Consider the following 14,661-nt stretch of genomic DNA (forward strand, 5'->3'; position numbering starts at 1 on the left):
TACTGGAAGATATTGGCCTGCCCCAAGTTAGCGACGAAGAGAGAGAAGAGCTGGATGCACCGATTACTTTGGAGGAACTTAAGGGGGTCGTTAGGCAGTTACCCACTAGCAAGGCCCCAGGCGCAGACGGGTTCCCTAGCGAATTCTATAAGGTGTATGGGGAGGAGGTGCTCCCCCCCATGCTGGAAATGCTCAACGAGGCGTTGGAGGTGGGACGGCTGCCAGAATCACTTAGGGAGGCGATTATAATACCGCTCCCCAAGCCCAATAAATCGGGACAAGATTGTGGCTCCTACAGGCCCTTGTCGATGTTGAACCAGGACAGTAAGATACTGACGGCCGTCCTGGCCAACAGAATGCGAAAAGTAATTGGCAAGCTAATTCACCCAGACCAGACGGGCTATGTCCTGAGCAGGAACATCACCCACAATCACAGACGGCTCCATCGAGTGGTCGAATGGGGGTGCAATAACGAGGGCGAAATGGCGATTGTGGCACTGGACGCAGTTAAGGCGTTCGACTCAGTTAAGTGGCCATGGTTGCTGGCGGCCCTAGCAGGATATGGAGTGGGGCCAGGCTATATCAGATGGGCTAAGATACTATACAATGAACCGCTGGCTAGAGTTCGAACGGGTTCGGTGGTGTCCGAAAGGTGGCAGCTGGGCAGGGGCACTAGACAGGGGTGTCCCTGGTCCCCGATGCTTTATATTTTAGCCCTGGAGCCCTTAGCAATCTATCTTAGGCAACAATATGACCCAATCGGTATAGAGGTGGGAGGGGAACGACATCTTATATCCTTGTATGCAGATGATATGTTACTATATCTGAAATACCCGGAGGAAAATCTTCAATATGTTCTGGAGGTAATGGAGAGGTATGCCAGGCTGTCCGGTATAGCGGTGAACCCCCAGAAATCTAGTATGTTCCCGCTGGGTAGCTATGTGGGAATTCAGGCAGAAGGGTTGCCGGTGTTGCAGGTCCCGTGGGCGGTGAGCTCTTTTCGCTACTTGGGAATAGATGTGTATCACACGGTAGAGGAGGAACATAGGCGCAACACGGAAATAGCCATTGGGAAAATCGGGAAATGCATGAGGTTCTGGGAGAGGTTGCCTCTGGCGATGATGGGCCGAGGTGCTATGCTTAAGATGGTGGTTTTACCTAGGCTGTTGCATTATTTTAACAATATCCCATACATGATACCTAAGAAGTTTTTTGTTAAGCTGAATGGTATGTGCAGGGACTTTTTGTGGCACGGCACCCGGAATAGAGTTGCGTTATGGAAGTTGCAGAACTTCTACGAGAAAGGCGGCATTAAACTGCCTAATTTTGAGGTTTACTATGTTGCGGCCCAACTGCAATACGTGGCTAAGTGGCTCTCAGATGACGTGACCCCTGAGCACAAATTATTTGGGAGGAACTGTACTCCTTTTTATTTGCGGGAAATTATCTGGGTGGCTAGCTCGGAATTGAAGGAGCGCCCTAGAATGCTGTTGCTGGGGAGGAACATGTGGCGGCGAGCCTGTCGGATGATGGGGGACCCTTTCCCGTGTGTTCTGCAGATACCGTTGGTCGCACTGGTGGAGGGGGACAGGCAGCTGAGAGTGATTATTAGGACCTACTGGGAATCAGTGGGACTGGTTACGCTAGGAGACATGTGGCGAGACGGGACTATCACGACCTTTGAAGGACTCGGGGGGGAGACGGGACTACACGTGGGCCAATATGTCACCTATCATGTACTAGTGCAGAAGATTCGTAGTATGTGGCCTGAAACGTCGTTAGCGGAGGAACCAGATGCTACGGCCGGGGTAATTTATGATATATCGGAGGGTGGGCACGAGGTCTCAAGGCTGTATGAGATGATGATGACCAAGGTGGGGAAGGACTTGGGGCACTTGAGATTAGAATGGGAAACAGAAATGGGAGCCCCGATTGAAGATGGGATGTGGCAAAGGGCTTTGGGATATCATAAGAAGGTGTCGAGAAATGCCAGGTTTAAACAAATACAGCTATATGTTACGCACAGGGCATACATGACCCCGCTCAGAATATCGAAGTTCCGAAACGTTGGGCGCCAGGCGTGCCCTAAGTGCGACGATGAGAGCGCTGACATGATACACATGTTCTGGGCGTGCCCGGTAATTGGAAGCTACTGGGGCGAAGTGGCGCAGAGGTTAGCGGCAAAGGGGATCACGCTCCAGGTAGACTCGGCCTGGGCCTGCTTGTTGGGAGGGTATCCCAGAGCGAAGAAACTTAGACATGTAGAGAAATTGAAAGACTTGGCATACGTACTTGCGAAACGAAGGATTGCCATGGGATGGAAGGGGTGTCACGGGCCACGAGTGGAAGTCTGGTGGAGGGACCTACAAAAATGGGCGGAGGCTGAAACGGTGGTGTGGCAAGAGGCTAGTAGTCATACTGGGGATGAGGAAATGGGTTCCCTCATGGCGTGGAAACTATTGATAGCTGAATTGTTTGGAGCAGTGTCGGATCCAGCTGAATCTGAGGGCAGCGATGCCCAACCGCACGGAGCAGACACTGAAAGTGAGGAACACGCAGGCTCATAGGGGGGGGGGTGGGATTGGGAGTGTAGTGTTTTTAGGTTGTCAAACGTGTTTAAATGAAACGTCATAAGCTTTACTGAATGCTGGTTGTTGGTTGTTTGGTTCTAATAAAAACTGTTAATAAAAAAAAAAAAAACTGTGAAGCTGTATTTCTGTGAGGTTCCAATATATCTGAACTTCAAAACTGCAATGTTCAGCCAGTGTGTACCACTTTTCTCATCTCAGGCTGTTTTGAGACACCATTTCTAGTTTGTCCAAATTATACAATCATCCAGATGGGGGAAGACATGAACACACTTCCCTTCTGAGACTAACTGCAGCCACCGCCAGTAGTGGGCCAGAGTGGTTGCATGTGGGTCAGTTTTGTCATTTAGCCCCAGGTTAAAATCACCCAGGATGAGGACTTTGGACGTTGGTTTTAAGTTAGTGGCTAGTAAGGTGGCGATGTCTTCGTTAAATGAAGAAATGGGGCCTGGAGGTCTGTAAATGAGGTGGAGAGTTAGAGATGTAGTGGTTGAGGTGTTGATTTTTGCAGACACTAATTCTGCTGATGGGAAGGCTGCATTAGGAATTTCTCGAAGGTTAAGTTCAGTTTCGTATATGAAGGTGGTGCCGCCTCCTTTAGCATGGGTTCTGTCTTTTCTAATGATGGAATAGCAATCTGGGAGGGCAAGGGCAAGTGGTGGGCTGGCTGCGGGGTGCAACCAGGTTTTCGTTATTGCGATGAAGTCCAGGTTGTTGGTGGAGATTAGGTCTGAATTGTCCAAGGCGTGTGCCAGAAGGGATCTCGCGTTGATCAGGGCCCCCTTAAGGGGAGCAGTGGTACTATGCTTGTCTTTGTTGGGGTTAGTCAATGTCTGTGCTTTTAGAGTAGGTAAACTAGCTGTTTGGAGTTGGCTTAGCTGGTTAGTGGGTACGCACAAGGTCTCCATGGTAGACTGCTGTTGGGAATTGAGTAAGTCATTGCTTGTGAGCTTATTTAGGGGTTTAGTAAGGAATTTAGCCCTGTACCCAAGTCTATCATTTCTTGCTAGGATGTTCGGGCGGTTGGAGCCTAAAGAGATGTAGTGCTGGTTGGTGAGGCAGGTATGACGGTTTGAGGTCTGGTTAGGGTATGTCGAGAGTACGATGTTAAAGTTGGGCTTGGTGCAGGTATTCTTTAGCTGCAGCTGCGAGAGGAACAAGGACGGCTGGATGGTATTCGGGTTAGGGAGTATTGTTGCCATACTGAAGGTTATTTGAGTTTTTGCCATGCCCAGGTGAGCTTCATGTATCATTTTAGTTAAAAAAAAAAAGAAAAAAAAAAAAAATAAAAAAGAAAAAAAAAAGTAGGGCTCCTTCAGTGTATGGTTTACACAGACCCACTGGTTCTCCCCAGACCGCTGCCTACAGCCGTATAGATGCGTGCGAGCACGCCAGCATTCTGCATAGGACATCCTTGATTTCACCTAATCAACTTCACCTCAAGGTGAAATCTTCAATTTTGTTTGTTTTTAAGCGAAGGTGACCCCCTCCCCTAAACCCCCCGCCCTTATCCTATCCCCTTACCCCACCTCCATCTGTGTTTTAAAATGTACCCATTTAACTAAAAAATCCAAAGAAAAAAAACATTGAAGATTTCTGATTAGGTGAAAAAGGATTCCGTAAAATGTACGGTACTGTTCTGCATAGGATCTGGAGCAGCCCAGAACTATAGAAATGGGAAGTGTACATTCCAGAAATGTGTATTCTGGAGCTAATCTCATTTAAAAAATAAACAGGAGTAGGTTGTGGGTCAATTTATCTCATTGGCTTTGATTTTAGGCAAATGGCTGAACAACTATTGTTGCAGAAAAAAACACCTTTCTATGATGAGTAGTTCAGGGAAATTATATACACAGTGACTATGGAAGAGATCTTATTGTTTGAATGAATGTATAGAGGAGGGGAACGACTAATTTATGACGAGAATAGGAATAAGAACTGCATGTATATCACTGGAGAGTACGGAGGTGAAACAACGCGATAGCCTAGTCTTAATTAAATGATGGGCTTGATTTCCATCAAAGTAACACCTAATATCAAATTTCATGTCACTATGTTTATGAGTTCTATATTAATATTTGTTTCAAGATGTATTAATTGTTTATTGGAATAAAATCTTTGATAAATAAAAAACCTTTCATGTTTGCGCAACATATGGTGCTTAGTATCCAAAGGAGAAAATGGCGCTCTTCATTATGTCGTGGACACTTTCTAAAAAGTCTTTGTTCGTTCATTCTTATTAAAGGAAATATTGTGTGGTGACTCGTGTGACAGCAAACCTAAAAGATACACATTTCTCAGGTGTACAAAATGACAGTACTAATAATAATGACTTGTACCTAGAGCAGGGGGCTGAGATGGGTGCGGTATGCATCTCACTGGCAGCACCGGGTGAGAGGGGGAAAATGCACTGCTCTCCAAACTGCAAAACAAATAGAGAAGTTATTTCATTTAGTGGAGCAACATGTGGCACAGCCATCAGAAGCAAACAGACTGTCACCTCGATTCACACCTGGCACTGTTTTACACGTGTGGACCCTGGCACGCTCTCGCCACCAAACAAGTGGGAATAAACACATTATTGTTAGTGAAATAATATTAAGAACTGGCCCTCTGCACTTAGGATCCATTGTTGAGAAAAATGACAAAGTGTTCTGGCCATTGAAGAAAGGCAGGCATGCGTTTCAGACGTCCTCCACCCGGCAGTGAGACAGACAACCGAGGCAGTGGGTGGAACACATGCAACATGCGTGGGGGGATCTCTCCATGTGTTCTCGACATCTCCAAGACAGCTTTGCTATTTCAATCGTGACATTAATCCTAGTAAGTCAATAATGTCTGCTTGGATGGACCTGCTAACACTTAAACACATATAGACTAAAAAAAAAACACAAAAGGAAAACCTTTTCCACATCAGCTCGAATAAAAACCAAATAAAAACCTCTCACAGTTAAACATCCAGCTTCTAAAACAGATTAATTAGCTACAAAAAAGTTAGTGTCTTATCAAGGCAGCTTTCGGATACTCAGACATATCATAGAGGATGCTTACATTATTACTTCTCAATAGCAAAGACAGGGCGTCAGCAACATTCCTGGTATATATGCAATAAAATGTTCTTTTTAGCCACTTCCTTCGCAAGTCAACACATCTATCACCGTTTATAAGCTAGTGGCTCAGATCTTCAGTGCGGCCGATGTTGCAATGCTACAGCTCTGAAAGTCAGCATCCCCATTTCCTATAGCTTTTTGCAAGGAAATATGTTATCACATTTTTCAAATCTCTTACTCGCTGGGATGCTCCAGGAAGTCAAATGATTTTTACTCTTGCAAAACTGCTGAGCATATTGCTCTGAACTGGCGGATTGTAAACTCCATGCTTGGCGATCGGAATTCATTCTGGCACAACAGTGCTGGAGATTCAACTGGATTGCCAGTAGTCATGAAGAGGGAGTGACTGATCCCAAATACTAGCACAAACCAGTAAGTACATCGATGGTGCGTTATCTGGGTCATTCCACACAGTGATACAGGTACAGCAAATTGCGAAGGTTGCAGACATTCTATTTAAGTTGACCAGCGCGTGTTTCGAATATATCATGCTTTATCAAGGTCTCGATTGTAATTGTTGTGCATCAAAGTAGTTGTTGTGAATACAGTGTTAAAAAAAAAAAGAAGAGACAGAAAACCAAACAAAAAAGTATTTTTGTTTTTTATATTCTATGTGAGTGGTCAGTACATGTATACATTTTATTATTGTATTCCTCATATAAAGCATGGTCATGTTACAGCTTTTTAATGAATAGAATTATTTGAATGGTTTCATAAATGATAGCTTATTGAGTAAGCATTCAAAACCCACACTCAAGTGTTATTCCAGAAAAAGCCATGAACTAAAAAGTCTATGCTTCAATGGCAGCAACGCTCGAAATAAATTGTTAGGGTGCCAAAAATGTTGGGGTGTAAAAATGTTAAGGAAAAGTGATAGTTTGAATTCGAAACACACTGATGCTGAGTGTATACTGTTATAAATGAGTACATATTTATGATGGCCATCCCCTAGTGAAATCCCAATTTTAGGTTTTTGCTGCAGACACCCTATAGGGTCTGCGCAAATTCCACAGAATGTTCACTTGAAGATGAGCAGGAGAAAAGACAGGTAATTCATAGAATTTCGCACAAAAGTGGCGCACGCGGCTGGCGCACAGTGTCCCCGTGCGATACACTGCGCCAGCCGCGGGCGCCAAAATCATTTTCATCGCACAGCGTGTTCATGGATTTTAGCCTCAAAACCAGCCGTGGCGCAGAGTGGCGCAGCGACCCTGCAGCAGCGCGAGTTACACCCCCAAGAACGCCCTTGAGCAAGGAAAAGCCTTCAAAATTCCCAAATCATCGCAAAGGGCTGCACTAACCCTGGACCAGTTCACAGGGCAGCCAAACAGCAAACGCCAAGTGGGGAACGTGTATTTCAGTGGTTCGCGGGAAGTTTCACACGCGATTGTCCTGGGTACGTGTACATCAGGGGTGCGCGGGAAGCAACACACGCGATTCCATCAGGGCACGTGTATTCCAGGGGTGCACGGGAAGTATCACAAGCGATTCCATCAGGGTACGTGTATTTCAGTAGTGCGCGGGAAGTATCACACGCAAAAGCAGCAGGGTACGTGTATTTCAGGGGTGCGCGGGAAGTATCACACGCGATTCCATCAGGGTACATGTATTCCAGGGGTGCCCGGGAAGTATCACACGCAAAAGCAGCAGGGTACGTGTATTTCAGGGGTGCGCGGGAAGTATCACACGCGATTCCATCAGGGTACGTGTATTTCAGTAGTGTGCAGGAAGTATCACACGCAAAATCAGCAGGGTACGTGTATTTCAGGGGTGCACAGGAAGTATCACACGCGATTCCATCAGGGTACGTGTATTTCAGTGGTGCGCGGGAAGTATCACACGAAAAATCAGCAGGGTACGTGCATTTCAGGGGTGCGCGGGAAGTATCACACGCAATTTCATCAGGGTACGTGTATTTCAGTGGTGCGCGGGAAGTATCACACGCAAAATCAGCAGGGTACTTGCATTTCAGGGGTGCGCGGGAAGTATCACATGCAATTCCATCAGGGTACGTGTATTCCAGGGGTGCGCGGGAAGTATCACACGCAAAATCAGCAGGGTACGTGCATTTCAGGGGTGCGCGGGAAGTATCACACGCGATTCCATCAGGGTACGTGTATTTCAGTGGTGCACGGGAAGTATCACACGCGAAATCAGCAGGGTATGTGCATTTCAGGGGTGCGCGGGAAGTATCACATGCGATTCCATCAGGGCACGTGTATTTCAGGGGTGCATGGGGAGCACTACACGTGAATTGCCCGTGTGGGTCCTCCCATGTCTTCCCTCTACACCCTCCATGGCCCCTGCAGGCGGCCCACACCACAGGGGACTACCCTGCACATGTCCCGCAGGCAGTCCATCCACCATGCCCCCCAGCCAACCCACATGTCACCTTGGACTACTGCCCACCAACGCATGTCCCCCTGCACCCCCACCCCCCAGAACTTTGGTGCACCCTCCACCAGGCCCCCACTCATGTCTCCCAGCACCCCCACCCCCCAGCACTGTGGGGCACCCTCCACCAGGCCCCCACTCATGTCTCCCTGCACCCCCACCCCCCACTAGTCAGGGGCACCCTCCACCAGGCCCCCACTCATGTCCAACTCATGTCCCCCTGGACCCCCACCCCCCAGCATCCAGGGGCACCCTCCACCAGGCCCCCACTCATGTCCCCCTGCACCCCCACCCCCCAGCATCCAGGGGCACCCTCTACCAGGCCCCCACTCATGTCTCCCAGCACCCCAACCCCCCAGCACTGTGGGGCACTCTCCACCAGGCCCCCACTCATCTCCCCCTGCACCTCCACCCCCCAGCACTGTGGGGCACCCTCCACCAGGCCCCCACTCATGTCTCCCTGCACCCCCACCCCCTGCATCCAGGGGCACCCTCCACCAAGCCCCCACTCATGTCTCCCAGCACCCCCATCCCCCAGCATCCAGGGGCACCCTCCACCAGGCCCCCACATGTCTCCCAGCACCCCCACCCCCCACCAGTCAGGGGCACCCTCCACCAGGCCCCCACTCATCTCCCCCTGCACCTCCACCCCCCAGCACTGTGGGGCACCCTCCACCAAGCCCCCACTCATGTCTCCCAGCACCCCCATCCCCCAGCATCCAGGGGCACCCTCCACCAGGCCCCCACATGTCTCCCAGCACCCCCACCCCCCACCAGTCAGGGGCACCCTCCACCAGGCCCCCACTCATGTCTCCCAGCACCCCCACCCCCCACCAGTCAGGGGCACCCTCCACCAGGCCCCCACTCATGTCTCCCAGCTCCCCCACCCCCTGCATCCAGGGGCACCCTCCAACAGGCCCCCACTCATGTCTCCCTGCACCCCCACCCCCCCTACATCCAGGGTCACCCTCCACCAGGCCCCCACTCATGTCCATCTCATGTCTCCCTGCACCCCCACCCCCCTGCATCCAGGGGCACCCTCCACCAGGCCCCCACTCATGTCTCCCAGCACCCCCACCCCCCACCATCCAGGGGCACCCTCCACCAGGCCCCCACTCATGTCTCCCTGCACCCCCACCCCCCACCAGTCAGGCCCCCCCCACTCATGTCCAACTCATGTCTCCCAGCACCCCCACCCCCCTGCATCCAGGGGGACCCTCCACCAGGCCCCCACTCATGTCTCCCAGCACCCCCACCCCCCTGCATCCAGGGGCACCCTCCACCAGGCCCCCACTCATGTCTCCCAGCACCCCCACCCCCCAGCATCCAGGGGCACCCTCCACCAGGCCCCCACTCATGTCTCCCTGCACCCCCACCCCCACCAGTCAGGGGCACCCTCCGCCAGGCCCCACTCATGTCCAACTCATGTCTCCCAGCACCCCCACCCCCCAGCATCCAGGGGCACCCTCCACCAGGCCCCCACTCATGCCTCCCTGCACCCCCACCCCTCACCAGTCAGGGGCACCCTCCACCCAGGCCCCCACTCATGTCCCCCAGCCAACATGTCATCACAATCTAGATCCCTGGCCCTTATGGTCAGCCTCCAAATGCCAAACACCCACCCGAGTATTGCATCCACCCACTTAGAAATGGCAATAACATGATAGAACCCCAATTGCAAGTTTGGAAATGAACACATGTCCCTCACATACACGCAATGGGTGTCAGTGAATGTCAAAACCCATATCATGATATGCATGAAACCAATGAGATGATACTACACATTGAAGGTTGAAGAAAAAATATGTATTAAAAGCAACATAAATTGAATCAAAAATAAACAAACAAAAATGGGAATTTAAAAAAAGAAAAACCAGCATGTCCGTGAAATAATGCAAAACCACAAATCATAATCCAAAGGAAAGATGTCCAAAGTCACAGTCCACAAAAGTAAATCCAATGGAAAATTAAAATCGAAAACCATTGCTCCATGGGTAAATCATAAAAAAAAATGAAAATCCAACAGTCAACTATATACAGATAAACAATCCAGGGTCCATGATCCCAACAGAAGAAATGAAACCTATCTAATAACACTACCTAATAAAAAAAACTATATACATTGTCCAAAAGGTCCAAAAAAATGCAAGACCAAAGGAAACCTAACACTAACTACAGAACTATTTACAAGGGCAGCGGGCTAGTCCGACGGCTCACTTCGGGATGTTCCGGGCCAGGGCATCGTCAAACTCCTGCTCAATGTCCCGGAGGCAGTCCTCCTCCATGGCCCCGAGGGTCCGCAGGGCCGTCGACATGTTCACCTCCAACTCCCTGCGGATTGCCTCGAGGCACTCGGCCCGCCTCAGGGCCCTCTGCATGGAGTTCTCCGCCCTGACCATCGTGAGCCGTGCCTCTTCCGCCCGCTGCCGCTCCGCATCTATGGCGTGGCCCAACCGCTGCCACACGGAAGACACTTCCCGTCCTGGGTCCTCCTGCCCTCCGGCCGATGCCTGCCCCTCCGATGACGAAGGCCCCGAGCCATCATGGCTCCCACCTCGTTGCTGCTGCTGTGCCTCTGCCCGTGCACTGCCTCCTGCTGCCTGCACATCCTCCACTGGCTGGGGTGCAGTCGAGGTGGCCACCCCTGCTGGACGTCCGACTCCCGACTGTGGCAGGGATGCCTCCTCCACCAGCCTGGCCGCACCGTCAGAGGCAGCTCCACAGGGCACCCAGGTGACTAATGGGTGGGAAGATGGCACAGAGGACGACTGGCGCATAGGGGGTTCAGTTGAGGAGGGGGTCTGAGCAAGCCCCATCAAACGGAGGAATCCGGCCTGGGTGACCTGTCCCAGTAGGCCGACGCGGTCAACGAGCCATTCGAGATGATGTGCAGTCTCCTCATGAAAAGACTGCAGGTCACCTCGCATGGCCCGTTGACGCAAAGCCACACCAGTCAGGACAGGCTCAACCCGGACCCGGATAGCCACGTCCGCAGGCAGAGGAAGGCCAGTTGTCATGAGCTCATCCCCTGCCTGAAAACGGGTCTGGACGTAGGCATCCCTGCTGGTGCAAGATGATGCAGTGACAGGATCAGGGACAGGATTACACACAGGCACCTCCGCGGCGGCCTGTGCTGCCTCCTGTTCCTGGTCCTGCACTGCACCACTAGCACCAGTGGAATCCCCACCTCCAGACCCCGTCTCTGTTGCTTGCACGGCCTCCTCCTCCACCAAACCCCCCCACCAACCTGGATGACTCCGTGCCATCTTCCCCCGTTGGGCCCTGTGGGGTCCCAGCTGCCCCTTCTGCTGCCGAGGAGTCCAACTCCAACCTCTGCCTCTTGGACCTCCCCCCGGCAGCTGCAGCCTGGGACGCGGCACCGGATTCCTCACTCCCCGACGAGATCACAACCTGGGAGGGGAGCCGGGCCTTGCGTCTCCGGCTGGCGGTGCGATCCCCGCCGCTGTGCTCCACAGCACCTTCTCCGCCCTCATCATCAGTTGACGCTGCAGACAGGGAGAAATAAAACACAGGCATCAGGGCACTGTACAATGGACACATACACACATGACAGTTGTACATGAGTGGCATTGGCAAACCTCAGACATGGCATCACAATCGCCAACACACACACGTCATTTCAACTTGCACACATGAGCCATACCACAGCCATATCGCAACTGCCAGCACCATCCATACACATACAACAGCATTAGCAGGCAAAGGTGAGCCAGACATCACATGCAACACAGGGAGTGCACTACACATGCACACACACCACCACACTTGCATGCATGTGTACACCTCTGCCAACTGTCGCAGTGTTCAGATGGGCATCCATGTCACATCTGCCAATCAGGCTTCCACATCCCGCTGTCACATGCATCCATGTTGCATCACTGTTGCACCCTTGTCAAATACACACACATGCACATGTACACAGTGCTGATACATGCAGCTGAAAACAACATACATGCGTGATATCACGAACATGCCTACTTACATACACATTCATACAAACATGTGTGCCCACACAACTGCATTTGGCATGCAAGCCTACACACACAAGCACCATCCATGTCTCACACATGACAGCCCTCGCATGTGTTAGCATCACGGCCCTGTACACCCCCACCCATACTCAGCCCCATACAAACAGATGTGCAACCTGCACACTACTGGCACATCACCACACGCACAGCTTACAATCATGATGCATGTACACTTACCGCTCGACTCCAGACGGGTCTGCCTCTCAAGGACCTGGACGTGGAGCGCTGGGGATATGCGTTCCAGGACCCTCATCTGATCTTCCGACAAGTGGCCCCGGCGCCCCTTAGCATCCGCTGCCTTCAAGAGCTGCCGGGCCTTCTTGAGGGTCCTGGACCTGAGGTCCTCCCAGCGCTTCTTGACATGTTGGAAGTCGCGGACTGCCTCCCCCTCCGTGTTGATGGCAGTCACGATGTCCGTCGAGATCCGAGTCCGTCCTTCCTTGTCGGCGCGGGAACTTCCGAAGAGGGCATCACACTGCCCCAGGACTTGCTCCACCAGGACACCAACTTCGGTGGCAGTGAAGCTGGTGCCCCTCTGCCTCTCTGGCCGGGGGTTGTCAGTGGTGCCAGATGTTGCAGTGCCCGACATGACAACCCCAGAGGCAGGAGTGGGTGGGCAACTGGGTCCTGGGGCTGGGCTGTGGAGCGATGGAATCCCAGTCGGGAGTCTTAGGTTCCAGCAGGGGTGGTCACAGCAACAGCACCCCTGGCTGATGTGCATGCAGCAAATGGCAGGTTAAGTGGGCAGCAGGCAATCAGGCAGCAGCAGATGGCAGGTGGGAGCGTGCTCGGGGCTCTGGGGGGCAGTAATTCGGCCTTCTGGGCAGGAGCGTGGTCTTCCGTGTGCTTACGCGTGGCCAGGTTGATACGGAGTGATTTGGCATGTGAAAATCCAGCACGTCTGCGTGTAATTCGAGGAAAGGGCCTTAGCGCGTAAGCGCGTCAGCACATGTATGCGAATTCATTGGCCCAAAGGCCAACAGCGCGTATGCGCGTCTGTGACGTGCGTGCGCGGCCGTTTCCCTGTACTCGGGTGCATGTTACACGTCCAAGGACTGCACGTCAGAGTGTCAGCGCGTGTAATTGGAGGATGGGGCCTTAGCGCGTACATGCGGAAGTGACGCTGGACGTGGGGGCATGTTTAAAAGGTACGTGTACAACGCCATTTCCTTGTACGTGCTTTTCGTGGAGAGCGAGTGGGTGAAATCTGTACTTCTTGTCGGTTCACACGCGATTTACTTCACGGCGTTCCAAGTTCGTACTCCCTGTTACCACTGACAGCTTTTTCTCTTCTTGTCTTTTTTCTGGGCCTGTTTCCTCAAACAGCGTTCACTTCTCCTGTTGTCCTGTCTCCTCAGACAGCGTACAATTCTCCTTTTGGCGGGGGTGTTGCCAACGCGCACACGCGCGTATTTTACACGCGATTTTTCCTGGCAGACAGTGAGTTGCGCACGTATTTGACATCTGTGCTTGCCCCGTGTGTTGCCTATCCCTTCAGAGGTCAGTCTAGGCTGCGTGTGACACGCATACGTTCATTTTTGTGTTTCTGGGTGCCACAGCGTAGTGCAGGTTTTTTTTCCACGCACGTGGTCTAGGCGGGGTTGCGTGCACATTATCTACCTTTTTCGGGGTGCCTGTGCGTTGCGTGACCCGTCATCTTCCCCCAGGGGTCACATACAGCCTTGCTAGAGCACTAGGGTACGAATTCCATCTAGTACCCTACCCCTTTGACCCCCAATTGCCCAGGACAATAGTTTACTGCAACTCCCATACGCACAACAACATCAGTGCCATGGTTGGGAGGCGAGCACGCGGTAAAGGTGGGCGAGCCACAAGAGGTGGCCGTGGTGGATACGGTAGGGGACGTGGCCAGGACTTGCAGGGTGCCTCTAGCCCCCCATGTGTGGGTGACCAGTCAGGGACACCCATGCCCCCCCCCGGTTAAGGGTAACGTGGCTGACACCATCCCTACTCAGCCCTTGTTGGACCAGCCCATTGTGGCACCAGACCTGGCACTGGATGACTCCATGGCGGACTTCCAGGTCAGCAGGTCTAGGCCACGTGTGGCGGTGCACGTTGGTGTCACCAGCCTACGTGGATCGGGGCAGCTATGTCATCTGCTGCCCCGAGTAGGCAGGGTGGGGAGGCTGCAGGGGCAGCTGCGGCTCCATCCACCCCAGCTCTGAGTGTCCCAGCCAGGACAGTGTCGGTCCTAGTCCATCCTGCTGACGTTCCCCCTGACCACATCACACTTCAGCTAATGCCTGCATCAACTCCCATGGTGAGTGTTTATTCCCACACTCCTAGTCCACAGTCCACCGGGGCTCCTGCCCCTAGTGTCCAGAGCGGCGTAGGACACTCAGTACCACCACCAGCTTCCAAGCGGAAGAGGAAGAGTGCTCGTCCAGTACAGGCTGATGCCCCAGACACGGCTACACAGTCCGGCCCACCAAGGAAGCCCTGCTTCAATCGGGTCGAATTTGATGCACTTGTGGAGTATGTGTCCGCACATGACAC

At 52.3% G+C, this 14,661-nt stretch overlaps 1 protein-coding gene across 4 annotated transcripts in view; it reads right to left on the reverse strand.

The window, feature by feature from the left end:
- Window positions 1-14,661, reverse strand: part of CAMSAP2 (calmodulin regulated spectrin associated protein family member 2) — an 820,267-nt gene that overhangs the window by 163,060 nt on the left and 642,546 nt on the right. For all 4 annotated transcript variants that reach the window (XM_069641228.1, XM_069641227.1, XM_069641226.1 and 1 more), the window contains one exon: window positions 4,928-5,010. In XM_069641228.1, coding sequence (XP_069497329.1) covers window positions 4,928-5,010 — 83 coding nt within the window. The remainder of the gene's footprint in view (window positions 1-4,927; window positions 5,011-14,661) is intronic.

This window comes from Ambystoma mexicanum, chromosome 1q (genome assembly GCF_040938575.1).
Source record: "Ambystoma mexicanum isolate Mex_15411 chromosome 1q, UKY_AmexF1_1, whole genome shotgun sequence".
In the NCBI taxonomy this organism is placed as follows: Eukaryota; Metazoa; Chordata; class Amphibia; order Caudata; family Ambystomatidae; genus Ambystoma; species Ambystoma mexicanum.